The sequence below is a fragment of the Eupeodes corollae genome, chromosome 1 (assembly GCF_945859685.1).
Source record: "Eupeodes corollae chromosome 1, idEupCoro1.1, whole genome shotgun sequence".
NCBI classification, from domain to species: domain Eukaryota; kingdom Metazoa; phylum Arthropoda; class Insecta; order Diptera; family Syrphidae; genus Eupeodes; species Eupeodes corollae.
The window spans coordinates 222,350,044-222,371,131 of record NC_079147.1 but is presented as its reverse complement, the minus strand read 5'-3'; the positions used below and the strand labels follow the sequence as shown (position 1 = coordinate 222,371,131).

The 21,088-nt window shown below is 36.4% G+C and overlaps 3 protein-coding genes across 3 annotated transcripts; 1 reads left to right on the top strand and 2 right to left on the bottom strand.

The window, feature by feature from the left end:
• Positions 1-2,902: 2,902 nt before the first annotated feature.
• On the bottom strand, positions 2,903-13,926 carry LOC129939205 (uncharacterized). The gene is made up of 10 exons (XM_056047131.1): positions 13,697-13,926; positions 12,588-12,791; positions 8,583-8,767; positions 5,884-6,063; positions 5,484-5,653; positions 4,657-5,414; positions 4,348-4,457; positions 3,957-4,284; positions 3,800-3,901; positions 2,903-3,729 (listed from the first exon to the last, which is right to left on the bottom strand). The coding sequence occupies exons 2-10, from the start codon at positions 12,700-12,702 to the stop codon at positions 3,275-3,277; spliced, it is 2,403 nt and encodes an 800-aa protein (XP_055903106.1). The 5' UTR covers positions 12,703-12,791; positions 13,697-13,926; the 3' UTR covers positions 2,903-3,274.
• Positions 13,927-16,912: 2,986 nt separating this feature from the next.
• LOC129941088 (ribosomal RNA small subunit methyltransferase NEP1) lies at positions 16,913-17,846 on the top strand. Its single transcript, XM_056049633.1, has 2 exons — positions 16,913-17,182; positions 17,244-17,846. Exons 1-2 carry the CDS (start codon positions 17,024-17,026, stop codon positions 17,814-17,816), a joined length of 732 nt encoding a protein of 243 aa, XP_055905608.1. The 5' UTR covers positions 16,913-17,023; the 3' UTR covers positions 17,817-17,846.
• A 276-nt stretch (positions 17,847-18,122) lies between these two features.
• Positions 18,123-19,086, bottom strand: LOC129941089 (28 kDa heat- and acid-stable phosphoprotein-like). The gene has a single exon (XM_056049634.1). The coding sequence runs from the start codon at positions 18,835-18,837 to the stop codon at positions 18,337-18,339; it is 501 nt and encodes a 166-aa protein (XP_055905609.1). The 5' UTR covers positions 18,838-19,086; the 3' UTR covers positions 18,123-18,336.
• Between the last annotated feature and the right edge of the window lie 2,002 nt (positions 19,087-21,088).

Below are 21,088 nucleotides of genomic sequence, written 5' to 3'. Positions count from 1 at the left end.
GGACATGGAAATTTACTACTAAAAGAGAGAGAAAAACAGAGAATTTAGAAGAATGTCAAAACAAGAATGAGGTTCGTAGATGTTACCAAAAGGTAAAAAAAAACCTCCCAAGGGTACCAGCCACGAACCGAAGCCTGTAAAGACGACCAGGGGAACATCGTAGTAGAACTGCAGTCTATGTTCAGAATATGGAAAGAATACTTCTCCAAATTATATAACTTCGATGACGAACCGAATTCCGCTGTAAGGGAGATAGAACCACTCAACCAAGGCGACGCAGATCAACATTTCCGCCTACCCGACCTCGACGAAGTGAAGATATCTATATCTATACTGAATTCAAACAAAACTGCCGGCGCTGCCGAACTATTTAAAGCAGTAGGCGATGACTTGGTAGGGAGCATGCTAAAACTCATCCACAAAATATGGTCGGAAGAATGCATGCCCGATGAATGGAATCTCAGCATAGTTTGCCCGATACATAAAAAACCCTCTAAATTACCCTAACTACAGAGGCATCAGTCTCCTTAAAATTGCATATAAGATCCTTTCTGCCGAATTATGTGAACGTCTGAAGGCATTTGTCAACAACCTGATAGGTCCTTATCAGTGTGGCTTCATACCAGGAAAGTCCTCTATCGACCAAATATTCACACTACGATCTTAGGAAAAACCCATTGGAGCTTCAAATCGATACCCACCATCTCTTTATCGATTTTAAAGCCGCGTGTGACAGCATCCATAGGGAAGAGCTCAACAGAGCAATGTCTAATTTTAGCATCCCTGTCAAACTTATCCGTTTGTGCAGAATGACGATGGAGAATGCACGCAGCTCTATCAAGTACGGAAAAGGTCTTACCGATGCATTTGTTGTCAAAAAAGGTTTTAGTCAAGGCGATGCACTATCGTGAGACTTCTTCAACAAAGGTCCATCAAATTACTCGGATACGCAGATGATATTGACATAATTGGAAGATCGAAGCTTGATGTCAGTGGAGCGTTTTTGAGCATTGCGACAGAAGCGAAGAAGAGGGGTTTAGTGGTCAATGAAGGCAAGACCAAGTGCTGACCATATGCTGTCATCAAAAAAGGACATTGAACAACGACGTCTTGGACAAAACGCTGAAATCAAAAGAAGAATAACTCTTGCAAATCGCTGCTTCTTTGGACTTAGAAGGCAATTGAAAAGTAAAGTCCTCTCTCGAGCATCTAAAATCACCATCTATAAGACACTCATCATCCCGGTTCTCATTTATGGCGCTGAGGCCTGGACCCTGTCAAAGAAAGATGACAGCGTCTTAGGATGCTAGAGGGAGAATGGAGGAGAAGATATATCTACGAACTGTACGGGCTGTACAGCGACACTGCCCTAGTTAGCAGAATTAAAGTCCAACGGCTTAGATGGCTGGGTCATGTAGAGCGAATGGACATCAACGCTCCAGCCAGGAAAGTTTTCGAATCCAATCCGAGGGACGGCGCAGTAGAGGAAGACCGTGACTCAGGTGGCACACGCAGCTGGGTGAAGACCTCAACCAACTTGGCGTGCGAAACTGGAGACAGCTAGCTAGGAACCGAGCTGGCTGAAGACGCATGTTGGTTGAGGCCCAGGTCCGCCCCGGACTGGAGCGCCACTTTGAGTAAGTAAGTAGTAAAAAAAAGACCCTATTAACTTCACCAACTATAGAGGCATCAGTCTACTTAACATTGCTCACAAAATCTTCTCTGCCGTAATATGTGAACGTCTAAAGCCCATTGTCAGTGTGGTTTGAGACCTGGAAATCCCGCCGTCAATCAAATATTCACATTACGGCAGGTCCTGGAAAAACCCTAGAAGAACAAATCGACACCTACCATTTTTTCATCTATTTCAAGGCTGCATATGAAAGCATCTTCAGGAGCTACATAATCGGAAGAACTCAGCGTGATGTTATGGGGTTTTTGTAAATATTAAAGCACAGGCGGGCAGAGATGGGTTTAACGGTTAATGAGAACAAAACAAAGGACCTAAAACACTGATGTTTCCTTCAAAATGCTAACATTAACAAACTTAACTTTGAGGAAGTTAAGGACTATGTTTACGTAAGCCCGGCTATGAACGCAGAAAACAACACCAGGGTGTTGAATAACTCTTACTAAACTCTGTTTCTTTGAGCTAAGAAAGCAATTGAGCAGCAAAGCCGTCTCTCCGGCGACCAAAGTGTCGCTGTACAAGACCCTCATCATCTCCGTCTTGCTTTACGGTTCAGAAGCATGGACTAAAACAAAATCTGATGAAAGCACTTTTCGTCGTTTCAAAAGAAGAGTTCTTCGAGTGATCTACGGTCCCATATGCATAGAAGGTGGAGAAAAAGATGGAACGCCGCACGTTCTCTACGGGCTGTACAGCGATGTAGACTTAGTCAGAAAGGTAAAAGTGCAACGACTGAGAAAGCTGTGTCACGTAGAACGTATGGAAACTAATGCTCTGCCCGAAAAGTCTTCAAATCAACGCCCACAGTACAGCGCAGCAGACAAAGACCACAGATCAGGAGGCGCGCACATGTGGAAAGTGATCTCAAGAAACTTGGAGTGCGAAACTGGAGACATCTAGCTAGGTGCCGAACTAGTTTACACAGGACTTTAGGGCTACCTTAAGTAAGTAAGAATGATTTGCTAAATTTACTAAAAATAAGTGAATACAAACGTTTCAATTCCTCTTAATTTTCTCACTGCACAATTTTATTTAGTTCCACATCTCAACTTCATATTTTCTGATAGAATATCTTCAATTGGACCATCCAAAAGCCTCTCTTCTTCCTACCCCCAAATGAATAATTTTTTAATTTTCCGTTGGCAAAATTTAAAAACCTATTAGTCTTCATTTTCTTTTGGCTTTGAAAACAAATTAAAAAACAATAACTGGTTGATTTTGTTTAAATATAATATTTAACATATTTTTTTATTAAAAAGCTTACGAAAAAAATATTTAACTTATACATGCATACGTTATATTTTTTTAGTGACTGTAACAATGGATAAATTTTTAATAGTTTTTAATTCTGACACATTGAAAGTTACTTTCATGCTGCTGCACAGTTGTTTAAATCGTTTTTATATAACTTTTTATTTTGCAGAATTTGTTTGTTTTGTATGTATATATATTTTTGTATAACAATAATAATTATAATTATGCAAAAAGTTATTTCAAACAATAACAATCGGCTGGTTTTTCTTTCTTTAGTCTTATGCACTAGAATAAGTTTTAACAAAAAGAAAATGGTTATAATGATAAAATTTACTCGTGTCGTATACCACATATCGATAAAAATGTACTAAAGTTATGCAAACTGCAAGCAGGAAGAACAGTGTAGGCTATTTCGGCGGTGTCAGCTACTTTGGTCCTAAAGTCTTGTAGAGTGTTTAGGAGTAGTTCAACGGACGGTGTGGCGGTCACTTGGTAGAAGACTTTAAGGTGAATCGCTGGAATAGATGCATTCTTTGGCAAGTGATTGTTAGTCGTTGATGTCGTTGCAGAAGTTGCAGGTTCATCGCAGGTTGCTGATTCGTCTGTTTGTTGAAGGCTGAGCGAATCGAGACGTTTCAATGCTGGATAATCTTTTAGTAACCGATTGACAACATATGTGAGTATTTCGTCGAAACTCTCAGCAGTTAGATTTTGTGCAACTTGCCGGTGACTTGTTAGGATGTCATCACTTAGTTGTGTTAATTGGGTGGTGGAAGATGCAAGTCCTATTAAAACAAAAATAAAACCAATTGAAGTGTTCGTTCTTATTTTATGGAAAGCCTATATTCTATTTACCTGTAGATACGTAACAAATAATAGCGGCACAATTATTCTCGTAGTTCCAGCGCCGTCGAATTGAAATAGTGTATTCTTTTACTGAACAACCAGTCTCCTCATCTAGAATATTTTTATTTTGAGAAAAAAAAACACTAAGTCAATTTTAAGAACTTACAATCAAAACTATCGTTGTGCGTATGTGCCCAGACTTGCCATTCAACCAGAGCATTTCTAGGCAGCGCCGGCACAACAATGTAATCCATTATAGCATTCGTTGTGCGTCGCTCCCATTGTCGTCGAGCTTCAGAAATAAATGCAGGGTGGGTAACAAAGCAAATTCCTTGCACTACATCGCGTAGTTGTCCCTGAGCATTCATTGCTTTTGCAATCCGACTTATATGTCTTAAGGCTAGTTTACATTGTGGACGGATACCTCCATCGATGATTGTCATGCTGCCAGGTACTAGGGCCACTTGGCCAGATATATACGTTATCTCATCGATCTTAAATATGAAATATAAAAAATCAAATGAGAAAGAACGACAAAAAAACAACATCATACTTACTTTTGTCGATTGACTGTAAGGACCAATATTGGCCGGTGCCCAGTGTGAGATTCCTTGGATGTGCATTGTATGCCTCTTCACAGTGTTGTTGTTGTTCTCTTTTGGCCGTCCTAAAAGTCTCGTTTAGAGCTTTTTGTTCGCAACACACATACATACATATATATTTATATGGACAATAATAAAACAAACGGTAACACAACAAATAATATTTGAAAATGTAAAATAAAATTGACATCACCGATATATTATAACTATAATACCTAATTTAATTTTGTATGCAATAGAATTCAGACTTAGTTTAAGAATTACCCTCATTTTGTTCCGGTCGAAAGGCTACAGCTTCCATTACGACATGACAATCTTCAGGCAACGGACACTCGACGCACACTCGCGTTGGAGGATTTTGGAAATTCATTGCATTAGCATATATCCGATTCTGGGTCAGGTACTCGGCAATAGATCTCACATAGACTGTCACAAAACAATAGTCACTCATCTCATAGCCATTTTCAATTGCCATTGTCTTTAACTGCGTCATGGCGTTGGTCATCCCTTCTTCGAGATTAGGAGCGCATCCTTGTATACCAGCTACCCACATCCAGCCTTTCCGGTTAATTGCAACCACTGGACTATTTGTGAGAGGACGGAATTCCCGTTCGAAGATCATTGGACTCGGTGGTAGAGTCATTGGGATACTTGTCGCTAGTGTAATCGAACCAATGGTTGGCTCTTCAACACTGGCACTTTTTGTTAGAATTGGAATTGGAGATGAGGATGCAATTTTTCTCCCAAACGAATTACTTCGCGATATAAGCTCATTTTGACTCAGAGATTCACGCAATCGGGTCTCTTTCTCTATTAGTTCAAGTTCCGTTTCACTCAAATCTGGATCACTGAGGTCACTATAGGTTGATTCATTTAAGTCACTTATATAATCGAGGGATTTTTTCACAAGCATATCACACGAATGTAAGTGATCCTTTGGGTGGAGACTCAATTTGGTAAAATTTATGTAGCCCACCGGGCACACAGGATCATTAGAACTGATAATAGTTTGGACATCCTCACTTCAAATTTATTAATTAGAAATTGATCAAATAAAAGAAAAAATAATATTTATATAGTTATGTACATACACAAAAATCTTCTGTTTAAAAAGTGGACAGTCCAAAGTAAAGGTTTCGTATTCACCACCCTCACCGCACACATTAAGTCCGTACTTATCCCGCATTTTAATTAAATGGGGTTGAATTTCACGTAGAGATTTTCCCAAATGACGATCAGGGAGTAAACCCAATGCTGCTACCTACATTTGCATATTATTTCATAAAAGAAAAAAGAGGAAAACGTATAAAAATATGTGTAAACAAGATTCATAGCAATTCATAGCATTGTAGATTAAAAAGTTCGGTTGTAATAAAAGTTGACGACCACTCACGAAACACATTAAATTCATATATATTGAAAAAATAAATTACAGTTAAATATATTTTATAGCATCAAATTAAACATTTTCAGATTGAATTTTAAACAAACCTTGATTATTATTGCATGAACATGACAATCGATCATTTCTTGTAAAAGTTCAGTCTGGTCTCTCCTCCATAAATAGGCCAACGACACTAGATTCAAGCGGCTGCACACATTTTCGACGCGCACTCGTTGATAATCAGATAAAATAGCTCCCACAGCAACAGCTTCAACATTTAGTTCTTTCTGTAAAACAAAATAAATCCAATTTTAAATAAAACCACAAAGTTTATCAAGTACCAAAAGAGTGTTGACAATAACAATATTATAATCTTTCTGATAATGCGTACATAATGTATGCATTCTTATTAAAGTATTGAATTATTAAAATTTGATTTTGACTAACTTTAAGGTGTGGGTTCGAGTCAAAATTTGAACAGTATTCTTTAGCAAGTATACCGTAACTAAATGTAAATCTTCGAACTTATTGTCATCCTCATTATTGTCATATAATTCAGATTGGATAATAAAAGAACTGAGGTCTTACTCCTGTAAAGGTAAATCGGTGGAAACAGGGTTACACACCTAAGTACGCAACGTCGAATATTCCCTCCATCATAAAGAGTTCACTATGGTTGCTTTCCTTGACATCGAAGATGCCTTTAACAACGTGGAAACATCTGCAATCACATCTGCACTAACATCTCTAAATGTAGAGTTCACTTCGGGAGTTGATTCATTTAATGCTGAATAGCAGAATACTCAACTCAAAGCTGGGCAACTCTTCTGGCAGACGATTCGTTGGTAGAGGGACACTGCAAAGTGGTGTTCTATCCACTCTCATCTGGAACCTAGTAGTGAATGAAATCCTAACTAGTCTGGATGCGGAGGGCTTCAGAGTGATAGCTTATCTGGACGAGGTTGCTATAGTACTTTCAGCAAAGCATCTTAACATCCTAAAAGAACTCTTACAAAATGCCACTCCGTGATTCTTAGGTATTTAGAATCAATTCCAAAGCACATAGACTTCACCATCCCCCAACTGCAATTCGACAGAAATTTCCAGATTTCTATACCTTCAAGACCTTTCTGGGAGGATAGGACATTCCTGGAAGATGGGTTAATCCAATTTTATACAGATGGTTCAAATACTAAAGAAAGGGTTTGGGGAGGTGTGTACTCTGAACGACTGAAATTAATTCTTTCCTTCCACCTTCCCAATCATTGTAGCGTTTCTCAGATAGGCTGCTATCAAATCACTGGAACGGTACAGTGCAGCCCATATTACCACTTTTGGCTCATACTGATTCATGTGGTATCACAATGGGCCGTTTTCCTTTTGGACAGCCACTTCAACCTAACCTAACCACGAAAGAGTTGCTGTTCGCATTCTTCTTTTTGAAGCTGTTGGATTCAGTATATATTCAGAATATGTCAATGTTAAGTTTGACCATTAGAATGAAAGTCAAGATAAAGAAAGAAGCCTAATTGAATGACAAGAGGAGAATGATGACTTCATGAGCCTAATGATAGCACACGAAACCGAGTCATGTCAAAAGATTAAGTAATACTCAAAAGCTATGGAATATTGATGAAAAAAAATGTCAGCTTTTAAAAACGACCAGAAAATAGCTCTACCAACATAAAACTATAAGGATTTTTCTTGATTAACTTTTCAGTCAAATTTCTAATAAATTTTCCAGTTTTTTGGCAACTAGCCAATCAGATACTAGAGACCTCACCTTCAAGTAACGTATGTTGTTAATAATTGCCAATTGCAGGGACTGAACCAATATCATTGGGATGACAGTTTTACGCACTAGCAATCACCATTTTTTTTTATTCTATATTTCTCCTTGCAAGTAAGGGATAACGTAGTATTCGTTTTTTTAGCCTAAAACAAGTGTTTTTTTAATTGATAGTACGGCGGCGCGCGTACTAACAGCTTGGTATGTAAGAGGGGCCATGCTGACCCACTGCAACCCCCCTGTTTGGGATCACTATATGATCTGGGGTAGTAGACGTAGCGTGATGGTTAGTGCGTTGGACTGTCATGCAAGGGGTCTTGGATTCTATCCCTGCCTGTGCCACCAAACTTTTTTCACGGGCACTGCCTCTTGCGAGGAATTGACAAATTCTCCAAGAGTAACTCTTGCCATGAAAAAGTGATTTCTCAAATAAGCCGTCCGGATTCGGCATATAAACTGTAGGTCCCTTCCATTCCTGACAACATTACTCGCACACAGGAATGGTTGAGAGTTGTAAGTTACTAGGCCCTAGTTCTCAACGGACTGTTGCGCCACCCAATTAAAATTACGTAAGGGATAACAAATGTCCAGAGAGTTATAAGTTCTTAATGCCTGAATGTTGCTTGATTAAACTTATATATATGTATATATATATTATCATTGCTTTTGCATTTGATGAATTAAGTATTTTTTAAAAATGAATTCCTAAAGCAAAGGCGCTGTTTATTATGTTCTTAATGATGTAACCAATCATGGTTTATTAACTTTTTATCATAGTAGTTTACCTCATTTAAACAAAAAAAAAGTCACCTGCCCAACACAAAAATTAAACAGCCTAATCAAATTCAAAATTCATTGTTTGATCAATAACAACAAAATCATTGTAAGCTTAATGTTGAGACATGATTTGTTTGTTTTGTTTTTATCTTATTCTTTAAATGAGTCACTCAATGAACAGCAGCATGGCTTGAAACTATTGTCTTATAATATTATATTGTCGTCTTGTTGGAAACTTACCTTTGTCTCTTCCAGAAGAGTGTAGAGATCTTCAACCTCATCATCATCAGTGGGTACATAATATTTGCCGGTTTGTGTGCTCTTGCCTTTTGTTTCTCGTCGATACAAAGGTAGTCCCATTGCTTTGGCAAGTATTTCAATACCCATGTGACCGACAGTTTGATACATAAAACTATCAAGCTCATCTGTGGATTTAACAAAAACACACGTATGGGATGTTAAATTTTATTTTTTAATTCAATATTTTATAGCAAATGGAATTGTATGAATATTTTACTAGAAACATTTAACAATTTCGATAATAACTATTAATAAACTCCATGGGAGAGAAGAAGAATTAAAACAATAGCTTTCTTAAGAATTACATTACAATGTAATGATATACATATATTTAAGTCTTTAAAGTCTTGATTTACTTTTATGTAAACTAACCTAAAAGACTGAAAAATTTTATAGATGTTAGTAGAATTTCTAATAGTTAATCATTTTTAGAACTATTTAGTTTTTTTTTTAAGGGATCTCAGATTAATACAGAAGATATTACTTGTGAAGTCACTCATCAAGTTGATGTTTTTTTTTAACGTTCGTGCATTTCTTTTATAAAAATAAATTTTAAGAAACATCTGCCCATTGAAGTACCCATGTTATTTAATCGTTATTAGAACTAAATGGATGTACACTATATCAAAAAATCGTTCGTACAGATGCTTCCTCAAAATAATAGCTAAGGTATTTAAAGAAAAACTGATTTTCAACCATTCTTTTATCAATGTTGGTATTGTTTATTATATGAGGATTAAAAACAAAACAAAACAAAATAAATTAGTACAAACTTAATGAAGAAGAAAAAATGCAACAAATTAGGCAAATTAGGAGATCAAAGGTCAAAAAATTGCACGTTCAGTGATAAAAAACTTAATTTTGTTAGTTTTAGTAGCGAGTGTGATAATCTTTTGCTTTTATAACATCCTGAAGGCGATTCTTCATAGAGAGAACTAGTTTTGAAGTGACTTCCGGCGAAATTTTATTCCATTCTTCCAATATAACGGCTTTAAGCTGGTTTTTTTTACTTATTTTTGATTGTCAGACCTTTCTTCCTAAATAATCCCAAAGATGATCAATGGGATTAAGGTCTTGGGATTGGGGAGGATGAGGCAATTGCGATTTAACATTAAAGAGGAGCCAATCCTTAACTATACTTGATGAAAGTTTAAGATCGTTGTCTTGCACAAGTACAAATTCGTCTTTAAGGCCAATTTTAAAGCGCTGGCTTTCAAATGTTTTTTTTGAACTTGTAAATATTTGTTTTTATCTTTTGTTGTTTCTATAAAAACTAAATTTCCCACACCATTGGACCCCATAGATCCCCGGGCCATAACATTTCCGCCTCCATGTTTTACCGTTGATTGTAAATTCTTCACATCTAATGCTGTGTTTGGTTTCCTCCACCCAAATCTGCGACCGTCCGACCCAAAGACATTAAACTTGCTCTCGTCAAGGAATAACACATTCTTCCAAAAATCATCTGGTAGAAACGTTTGCTTTTGATGCAGAAAGTTCCGAAAAGTTTGAGGGACAAAGGATATTCCATCATTTGCTTGAATGTTAGCAGCTATTTTAGGATCACTTAACTTGGGACCAGCCTTTACCATTCTTTCAATTTTTCGTTCCATATGAGCGTCTAGTATTTTTGTTTGACCTCTTCCTGGGGCCAATTCAAAGATATCATTTTTCAAATAATTGTTTAATACATATTGAAGTGTAGACCGTGGTCTAAATGTTTCTCACGCTTTTTTACCGTTATTTTAATGGTTTATGCTCTAGAGAAATAGCCAGCTGCATTCCTCCCCTTAAACAGTTCAACCGTAATACTCGCGCTTCTAGGAATGCTCATCAATATACCCTCGAGCCTATCTTCGGTCGTACTGTCAAGTACAGAGATTCGTTCTTTAGCCGTACTATGCGAATGTGGAATGCCTTGCCACACTCTGTCTTTCCCAGCTATTGCAATATTCAGGAATTCAAAACCAATGTGCACCGACATCTCCTTTCAACCCCTCTCTCCCTTTCCTAGTGCTCACACTTTGTCTACATAATAAGGGTAATATATCCCCTTGAGTGTGCGCTTATTATAAAAAAAAAACCAATAGTTGACTACATCTCAGCATAACTTTTTCCATCGTTTCTTATAGTTTAAAAATCAGGTTTCTTTCTTCAAGAGGTACTTTTTTATGAAAAACCTCCATTTTCAAAATAAACTTCGCAAAATTAAAAAAAAGAAAACAATTGTAAAGATCATGCACCACGGCATACTTATCCTAGTTCTCGCAATATCATTACAGTACAAAATTTACATTTAAAAAAAAACCGTTATTTCTATTTTGTTAGAGAAGAGAGAAGTGTAAGAACATTTGTTTGATGTACAAATCTATTGTAAAACCCGTTGCTACTTTAGCTAATAAGAAAAACCTATGTCTTCAGTTATTCAAGCCATGTAGAGGCTTTGACGAAGTTCAAAATGTTAGTACCTGGGGTACTAGAGAGTTCTTCTAAATCCCCGAAGAAATAGTTGCTAAGCAGTTTCTTTCTTTGATGGGAGAGTGCGGGACAGTGACACAGAAAGTGCGGAGTGTCTTCATGCACCTTCTCGTCACCACATCCTCTGCATAGATCATCTGAACTGATTCTCATCCTTTTCATATGATAACCTAACAGATTATGTCCGGTGATTATGCTTACAAGAGATCCAAGTGATCCCTTTTGTAGCTGCATAATTATTTCCGTTCTTTGTTTGTTAAAACAGGGCCAGACAGCTATCAATGTAAAAGGTGATATCAGCTCGTGGTATCGCCATCATTGCTAACTTTTTAGCAGCTGTTGTCACTGCCAGGACCTCCGCATGGAAGACGCTAGTGTAGTTTGGAAGCCTAAGCGAGGCGGTTAACGTAAGAGATTCAAAATAGAAGCCTACCCCTACACCAGTGTCCATTTTAAAGCCATCAGTATAGATAGCTATTGACGACTCACTGGAGTATGGTATAAACTATCCATTCCTCTCTGCTTGGGATGGTAGCCTGGAATGGTTTATGAAAATCAAGTTCAGGTATTTTATAGTCTGTTGTAGTACTATGACCCATAACTTTATGAAGGATCGGGACATGTCCTATGGAACTGTTTATCCAGTATTTAGTTTAACTAAGTCTCAGGGCACTTTTGGTCGCAAATTCTTAAACAAGGAGGCCTAGGAGGCCTATAACTTCCAGTCCCGCAGTTGGAGTGGATCTCATTGCTCCCGTAATACCAGTGCAAGCAAGTCTTTGAAGTTTTTTCAAATTTTTCAGGTTCGTGCTCTTTTCGAAAGCTTTTCACCATACCAAATTACCATAGGTTAGTATTGGTCTAATTATTGCCGAAAACATCCATCTGATACTTTTAGGGTTTGGGCCCCAGGTTTTCCCGAAAATTCCATTGCAGGAGTAAAAGGTAATCGATGCCTTTTTAAATCTATCTTTGGTGTTCATGCCCCAACTTAGTTTTTTATCTAAGATCACACCGAGATACTTTGCGTGATCAGAGATCTCAAGAGGGCAGCCTTCAATTGAAGGTATTTTAAAATCAGGTATTTTGCGCTTTAAGTTCATAGTGTAAGGGAAAACCATTTATTTTCAATTGCTGTACGTGCAATTTTTTGACGTAGTGTATATATATGCATATGAATGACAATGCAAACTTGCAATTCGTTAACGTTTTGTACACGAGTGACAAATTCTTAATTGAACTAAAAGTGCACTTCAAATAAGTTTTAGGCTTCCCCCCTTCATGCAAACATAAACGGTTAAGAATTTTAAATGATCTTTTAGGCCACCAATTTTTTTTTTTTTTGTAAATAAGTCGTAATAAAGTTAAATTAAATATACATATGTATGTGTCAATTATTTTAACAAAATAAAAACTCATTGTTATGGAGATGATATGAATAGGTGAATAACTATATAATAAAAATACCTCTATCCTTTGGGTGAAGATTTGCCAGCGCAACAATTTCGTGTCCCTCTGCAACGCACTGCATCATATTATAGCAGCTATCTTTTCCACCACTAACCATGGCAACGACACGCATCTTGAATGTTTGTTATTTCTTTGCAATTTTTATTTTATGCAATGATCTTTGAGCAATATTTTCCGATTAATTTTATGACTACACTTCTTCTGTAGGGAAAAATAAGAAAAAGAAAATTGATATTTTTCTACAGCAAGTTGACCAAGCCGAACCCGTTGTCGATAATAATACATAATAATGATAATAATTTGTTTTATGACTCTTCTGACAACCGAAACAGAACGACACAAAATTAATTTAATAAAATAATATTGTTGTGCCACCGACTTTCTTTTATAAATCAACAAAAAAAAAAGCAACAAAATCCATTGAACAGATATTATTGCTAATCTGTCTATACGTCCGTCCGTCCGTCTTTTCTTGTCTTTCTATCAAGAAAATAACAATAATAATATTATTGAGGGAGCAAACGACGATTTCTATTTTTAACAGCAACGACGCTCGCCGATATTCTACATTTCTACCTTGGGCACGAACAGTCTCTATATTTTCTGACAGTGGTGCTGGGGGAAGTTAGAAAAAAAATAAGTAAATAAAAATGATAAGTATCGGTCTAGTAGGATATAAGCTTAAACGAATCCTATATGGTATTGCATTTTATAGGAAAGAAAAATAGATGGTAATTTTCTAAAACTTCTTGAAACATTCTCTATTCGTGGGCCACGTTTTTGAAATACACAACTTGGATAAGGAAGACTATTAAAACCACTTTTAAAATAGCCTATAAATATAGGTATTTTCTTATATCAGAGCCTACACCCATGACAAAAAAAAAGCTTAGAATTTACTAAACGTTTTGTCAGTAACTTAGAGGTTTCGCTTCCAGCAGCTGTTAAGGTGGTCAAATTGAAACGAACTACATCCAACTTATGTGTGCACCAGAGACACGCCAGATTCGATTCTATTCGAAGGTCAAATAATTTTTTTCGCTGTGTCGTCGTCGCCATATAGCAGTTTTGATAGAAATGGTAACTTTTAACTATTATTTATTTACATTTTATGCACTGCATTTGTTATTGATAATGATTTTGTCTTAGACTTGGTTCTTTTTAAAATATACTTTAAACCAATTAGGCACACACGCGCAATTGATTTGGATTGGATATAGAAAGAAAATAATGGTGTTTTCTTTTGGGAATCCTCAATCCGCACGATTCGCAAATTCACAAATTTGAATGGGTCGGGTCGATTCTTGTAGGCCAATAAAAAAGTCTTTTGCTCTGTATTTCTTCTATTTGCGTTGACATTTGAGGTTGGATGAATAATTGATGAACCAGTTGTTTTTGGAGAGCTTCCATAACAGTGATGCCAAGATACAAGTTTCATTTCCTAAAGCAAATCATTTTTCCTAAGGTCTTGTACACACGAGGGTGTATATGTATCATGTTCCAGAATGCAATAAATGAGTTGTGCATAGATTCGGAACAAGTTTATGACATTTTGTCCCTAGCTATCTGTCTCCAGTTTCGCACGCCAAGTTTTTTGAGAGGTCTTCAGGCACCTGCGTGAGTTAAAGAAAAAGAGTTTTTTATTTTTGTGCTTTAGTTCTTTTTATTGCGGTGGTATATTCACGACTGAATTTCTAGATGTACATTTTGTAGGTTGTTCGATCAGATATATTTCACATTTATTTTTAATATGTTGATCGAACAAGTAACTTAATATATTATTTTACAATTTCATATTTTAATAATTGTCAATTTGACATTTTAATTTACTCATATTACATTTTATACTGAGCTCATTGCATATCCGTTTGGGGTTGTTGGACTACAATGGTGACGAAGGTCACCATACAAATATGTAACTCGTGCGCCACCTGAGTCGTGGTCTTCGTCTGCTGCACCGTCCCTCGGGATTGGATTCGCTTCCGAGCTGGAGCGTTGATGGCTATCGCTCTACATGACCTACCCATCTAAGCCGTTGGACTTTAATTCTGTACAGTTCGACGTTATATCTTCTCCTCCATTCTCCATCTATGCATGCGGGACCAAAAATCACCTTAACAATTTTTCTCTCGAAGCAACCTAAGACGCTCTCATCTTTCTTTGTCAGTGTCCAGGCCTCAGCGCCATAAATGAAAACCGGGATGATGTGTATCTTATAGATGGTGATCTTAGATGATCGATTACTTTTCAATTGCCTTCTAAGTCCAAAGAAGCAGCGATTTGCAAGAGTTATTCTTTGTTTGATTTCAGCGCTGGGGTCGTTGTCTGTGTTAATAGCGGTGGCTATATAGACAAAGTCCTTAACTACCTCAAAGTTATAGCTGCCATGGTGACGTTTTGTCCTAGACGTCGTTGTTCAATGTCCTTTTTTGATGACAGCATATACTTGGGTTTGCCCTCATTGACCACTAAACCAATCTTCTTCACTTCCGTCGCAATGCTCAAAAACGCTCCACTTTAGAACTTTATTCAGTTCAGCCCTACTTCCTAAATACAATAAGCTATCAAGAAGTGTCGTGAGTACTACTTTTTAGGTGCTCACAATGAAGCATGCAACTCTTTGACATTTCATATATTATTTTTTATTTGTCAAATTCATTTGTTCAACCTTTTGTTGGGCAAGTTCTCAAAACCTCGAGTTCGCCAACCGCTTCAATATTTTTTTCATTTTCATCCATTATTATTTTCAACTATATTTCTCCCTAAATGTTGAAATGTCAAAATTTATTCACGAAAAATTGCAGCACCGGTCACAGTTGCATTTATTTGAGTTCGGTACATTAAATTTGTGTTTATTCAATATTTTTTACAGCTGTTCCAGGTGCAGCTCCGTATCCATAGTGATTAGACAATTAAGCATGATAAGCACCTTGAGCTAAAAATTAGGTTCATAAAATATTCTCTCCAAAATTTAGTGAAGCTTAATTTTAACAAAGCATTTTAAGAGAGTGGTACTCAGCTCTAGCTAAATTTTATTACATTACATTACATTTCACACTACTCTGCACATAAATGTACAGAGTAGAGAACACAGCACCTTGAGCAACTAGGCTATGTAAGGTGATAACAACACAAACATTAATACAAGACAGAAGGACAGAAGAGAAAGAACAACAGAAAGAAAGAACACATGACAACAGCACGCGGTAGGTTTCGAGACGGTCCCCCATCTTTCTACTAACCACGCTCACTGATGCTTGATCTCGGTGATCAATGGGAACCGAAGCTTTATCAGTGACTAGGCCGTTGCCCAGCTAAATTTTATATTTTTGTTTCATTGTGTACATTGCTGTCAAAATTTAACGGACTGATAAATTGCTTGGCACTTTTAATTCGAGCTAAAAATTGCACACTAGGGAAATATTTGATATTGTGTAACATTTGCTTTGACGTGAAAACTATTTATCTTCCCAACTTTGATAAATGTGATTGATAGTTTTCCCATTTGGTAAAAAATAAGCTTAAGTGTTGTTTAGACATGTAAAAGTGATAAATAAAGTTTTTAAATTAAATGTTAAAATGAAGCTAATAAAGTGCAGAATTTTTTTTACTAAAAAAATACTTTTTTTAAAACCGTAACTTTTCTTGTATCAAATGTTTGAATTTTTAATGATGAAATCGTCTTCAATAAACAGCTGATTTTGATTTCAAAATTTGAAAAATGAACTCTCTATTGACAGTGTTTGATATTCATTGTCAATTATCAGTTTTTCTGCAATGACAGATTTTTTAAGAAAGCTGTCAACAAAATTCTAACCCTGAGGCTCCAAAAGAGTAAAATCTAATCTTCTCTTCCGCAATCTCATTCGTCCATTGTTTTTTTGACTGGGCAAATTATGTCTTGCCATGAGCAACTTCAAATGTCACATTTGACATTAGAAACGGTGAATCTGTTGTTTACTTTTTTGTTGATTTAGAAAAAGCTTATCTCAACTAAATACAAACAGATGTCGCTAAATATTTCATAACTTTTTTTGCCACTGTGACAGGAAGGGCTAGTGTAGCTAATTTGAAGTGGAACCATTCAAATTTTGTATGGAAAATTCACACCACTAGTGTATCATAGAGGAAATATATTATAATATATTTACTCTATGCTGTGTATAGTACGTCAATGGTGGTAAGTCTTTTCTATTTTTTTTTTAAATAAAGACATTCTTGTGGTTCCAACACAAAGTAATTATGTGATAGTATTTTTGAACGGACTTTTTCGAAATCAGCTTGTTGCACGTGTGCTTGCTCGAATTGTTTTTCGAATATAAGTGTCAATTTGTCATAACAAAAATTTAGATTTTATCGTATTTAAGTATTTTGCCTGCTTCATGAGTAAATTCTTTTAAGCACAAAAATAACAACTAATAAATAAAATTAAAATGGGTGGAAAAGGTAAAGGTATAAAACGTAAGGCTCAACCTATTAAAGATGACAACGAATTTGATTTCACAAAGAAGCATTTGGTTACCAGTCACATTCGAGCCATGGAAAAACGCTTGATTATCGTACTCGAAGGTGCCCAGCTGGAAACTGTTAAGGTAATTGACTATTTAAACAACTTTTCTTGATGCAATATTAAATGGTTTTTGCTCTATTTAGATGGGAAGTGCATTCGAGCTGCTTAACTGTGATGACCATGCAGGTATAATGAGGAAAAACAACCGTGATCCCGGTTCCTGTCGCCCTGACATTGTTCACCAATGCTTGTTGATGCTTTTCGATTCGCCCCTTAATCGAGCCGGCTTGCTTCAGGTCTATATTAAAACAGAACGCAATGTCCTCATCGAAATTAATCCCCAAACAAGAATACCGCGAACATTCAAACGCTTTGCCGGCCTCATGGTACAGTTGCTTCATAAATTCTCGGTTCGTGCCAATGACACGTCTGTGAAACTGATGAAAGTGATAAAGAATCCGATCACAGATCATCTGCCTGTAGGCTGTAAGAAGTTGGCCATGTCATTCTCTGGAAAGCTAGTTAATTCATGTAAGGATTTGGTACCCACAGAGGAAGATGAACCAATCGTCTTGGTTGTTGGAGCATTTGCTCATGGAAATCTTAAGAGTGACTATACTGAAGGACTATTTTCTATAAGTAACTACCCTCTGTCTGCTGCAATAGCTTGTACTAAACTGTGTACTGCGTTCGAAGAGGCTTGGGGTGTTTTGTAAATAAATGTATTTCTAAAAAATCTAGAATAATTGTTTATTTCTTCGATTGTGATGAGTATTCCAGAGAAATTGACATTTTTAATTTGAATGACAAGTCTTTGTTTAAAGATAGCTACAAAATATCCGTGCTAAGACCGAACCAAGAAGCTCTTTTATCAGATAAAGACTTTCCTTCAAGCCTCGGTGGTTGATAACGAAATTGATCCTTAAATCATGAAAGGTTAGTGTTTTTGGTCCAGTATAGAGGTTGAGAGCCTCTTCTCAACCTATAAGGTTCTAGTCCATAGATAAATAAAAAGACAAAAGTACATTACTTCGAAACCCTAGTGTCACACACTAAGTTTACCTTTACTTGGATCATTTCTTATTCTTTTTTTTTTTTGCGTTAATATTGCAGAGGAAATACAAAAATTTCTTGAGAACTAAAACTTACTAAAATTAGCTCTAGCAATAACAATTAGATTAATAATATTTATTTCAAGCTGGAGGAAATCCGAGAATTCAGTGTCAGGATTTGGTCCTACTTGGTCGTCGTTGTCGGGTTATCCGATTTACTAGTGCCAGGCTGGCTTTGGTCATCAGCCTTTTTTGGTGGAGTGCCGCGTTTTGCAGCGGCATCAGCTCGCTGCTGACGAATAATTGCTAATCGGGCTAGATCGGCGCGAGCTTGGGCAGTTTTACCTTGCTCGTGCATCTTTTGGTAGTGTGCGCGGGCTTTTTGCTTTTCCAGCTCTTGGCGGTCGCGACGTGTCAATTCTGGCTTTGCTTCCTCCTCTACTGTGGTTACTTTAACAACCGCCTTCTTTCGTACTCTGTTGGGGTTTTCGATTTCGATAAGTTTTGATACTCCCTTGCCTTTGGCATTTTCGTCTTCGGAACTTGATTCGTCCGACCCACCCGAACCGGATTCGTTTTCAGATTCTTCGTCGGTCTTGTCCGAGTCATCTTCACGTTGCAGCTCTTCGGGGCTGGTAAAGTGACGGCTACGTCCTTTGTGGTTTACGTATTTACCTTTGGGCATTTTATCTTATTTGTGATGATTGAAAGTGAAAGTTTACAGTTCACAGTTTACACAAGAATCCTTGCGGGTTTCTTTGATTGTTTTAGTTAAGTCCTGCCAAAATGATTATATATTTAAGCATATATTATATATATGTATATATTTTGGTTTTTGGAAATAAATGGCCGAAAAAGAAAATTAATTTGCGACGGAAAAATGTGTGTTGAATATTTCGAACGTGTACAAAACTAGAAAATGGCGAATGCGAATGAAGACAATATCGAAATCGAAGTTGCGAAATGAATGTGTTCACGAACTGAAATTAAAAGTCACGTTCGGTGGGCTGTCCAATTTAATTTTTTCATTAAAAATTATTTTAAGACGTCTGGATGAGAAATTTTCTAGCACAATGAAGAATGTCTGAAAATAATGAGAGTATTACAATGACAAAAGGTAACTTATTTGAAAACCAAAAAGGTTGGAAAAGCAATAAGAAAGCATCTTCAATCAGACATAGTTGCATCCTTAAAGAAGTTAATTTGTTATTCTCTGTTTAAACAGAATCAGGGATAAAAATTGAAGACGTCAAAACATAATGGGCTCTACCAATAATCAAACTTAGAGTGCACTATAAAATTGGGAAAAAATTACCATATATTGTAAACAGACATATATTAATAGGCTTTTCAAACCAAGTCGAAAACCCGGTTTTCGCAAATTTATCGGTCTTCGACGAAAACCTATACCGAAAACTCAAGTTTTCCCATACAATTTTGGTAAACCACAAGTTTTATATAAAATTTCTCGTAAAACTAGTAGCAATTCTATGTTGAACTAAACAAACAAAACCTTTTGAAACATTCAGCGCCCAAAACAAAACAGCTGATTATTTAAACAATTTCCTTACAAAATAAGAATTATTGCTTTTTGTTTTTTATTTACAGAATATGGAAGAGAAAAAAAACAAAAAACCACACTTTGGGGAAGATGCTTGGCAACAAAAAAAGTCGAGAATAAAAGGCCCCATGACTATTAGCGGCACTGGCGGCATGATCCTCCAGAGTTTCAAACGCTCTTTGTTAAGCGAGGAACCGGAATTCACTATGGCTACTGGCTTGACGACCTCAAAGACGAGGAAGACTTGCTCATCGTTCGTATTGACGTTTCCAAGGGATGCGTCTTCGAACTCGTCGCCACAAATATGTTTGATGCTTTCTCTTACTGCCTGAAGAAAGACTTTGCGGCAACACCGTTCAATTACAAGGGTTTGGAAGATATGAGAAAGGCGATAAGTTCATTTGTGTAGGAGATTAAAGTGAACAAAAATGATTGCTGCATCCAAGTGAGCTTGTAGTTCTTGTTGGTTCATGTCGTGAGCCCATTCCAACCGAACCCACAACTTTAGTTGAAGCTCTTTGAGACGAGCTAGTGTTTCGACCTTGTCTGTGCTGATATGCATTGACGGCAAAGACTGGCAGTTTGTTGTATGTTAGTATCGAAGGTTGGTTAAACAACTCAATAATGGGATCCCATTCGCTCGTATAGATCTTTGTCTTTCTGAAAATCAACTTGATAAGTACCTTCATAAGGCTAAAGTTTGTGTCTTGCATTTCCAGGTCCTTTAGTACATTGCAGAGTATTTCGAAAGTTCTGCGGCTCATTCTGAAATGTTGTTTAAAATACAATTCATAGTTTACTTATATTGTACGTTCCCAAAAAGTGCTGGTAAGTACCTGCATAAAATATTGAAGCTCTTCTTTTCTTTCGAAGTTCCAGGATTTGGAAAAGAAAACTACGTTTTTTTATGATAGAGGCTTGAGATAATGAAAAAATCTTCATATTTTGTTCAACTTTCTTTTTATGTTTTAAGATCAATTTGAATTGGTTAGAATTCATTTTATTTTCACAAATAATTTGAGAAGAACAAAACTCACATATTTGTTTAATACAAAATTTGACAGTCGGTGTTTAACAAATTTAAATGTGAAATGAAAACATGTAAATGTTAGGTGTGAACGATTTTCGGGTTTTCGAAAACATTTTGCCGAAAACTCGGTTTTGGGTTTGATGTAAAAAGGCTATAAATAATAATACTGAGTTTTCAGACTTCTCTTTTTTTGATATTTACTATCAATTGTAAAATACGTTGTTATTTAAGTTTTATTTATTACTGCGAGATCAAGATAAGAGGAGGAAAAACACTAAGCTTCGTAGAAAAAATCATAACTCAACAGAAGATATTTTATAATATATCGAAATTGACATACTAGAT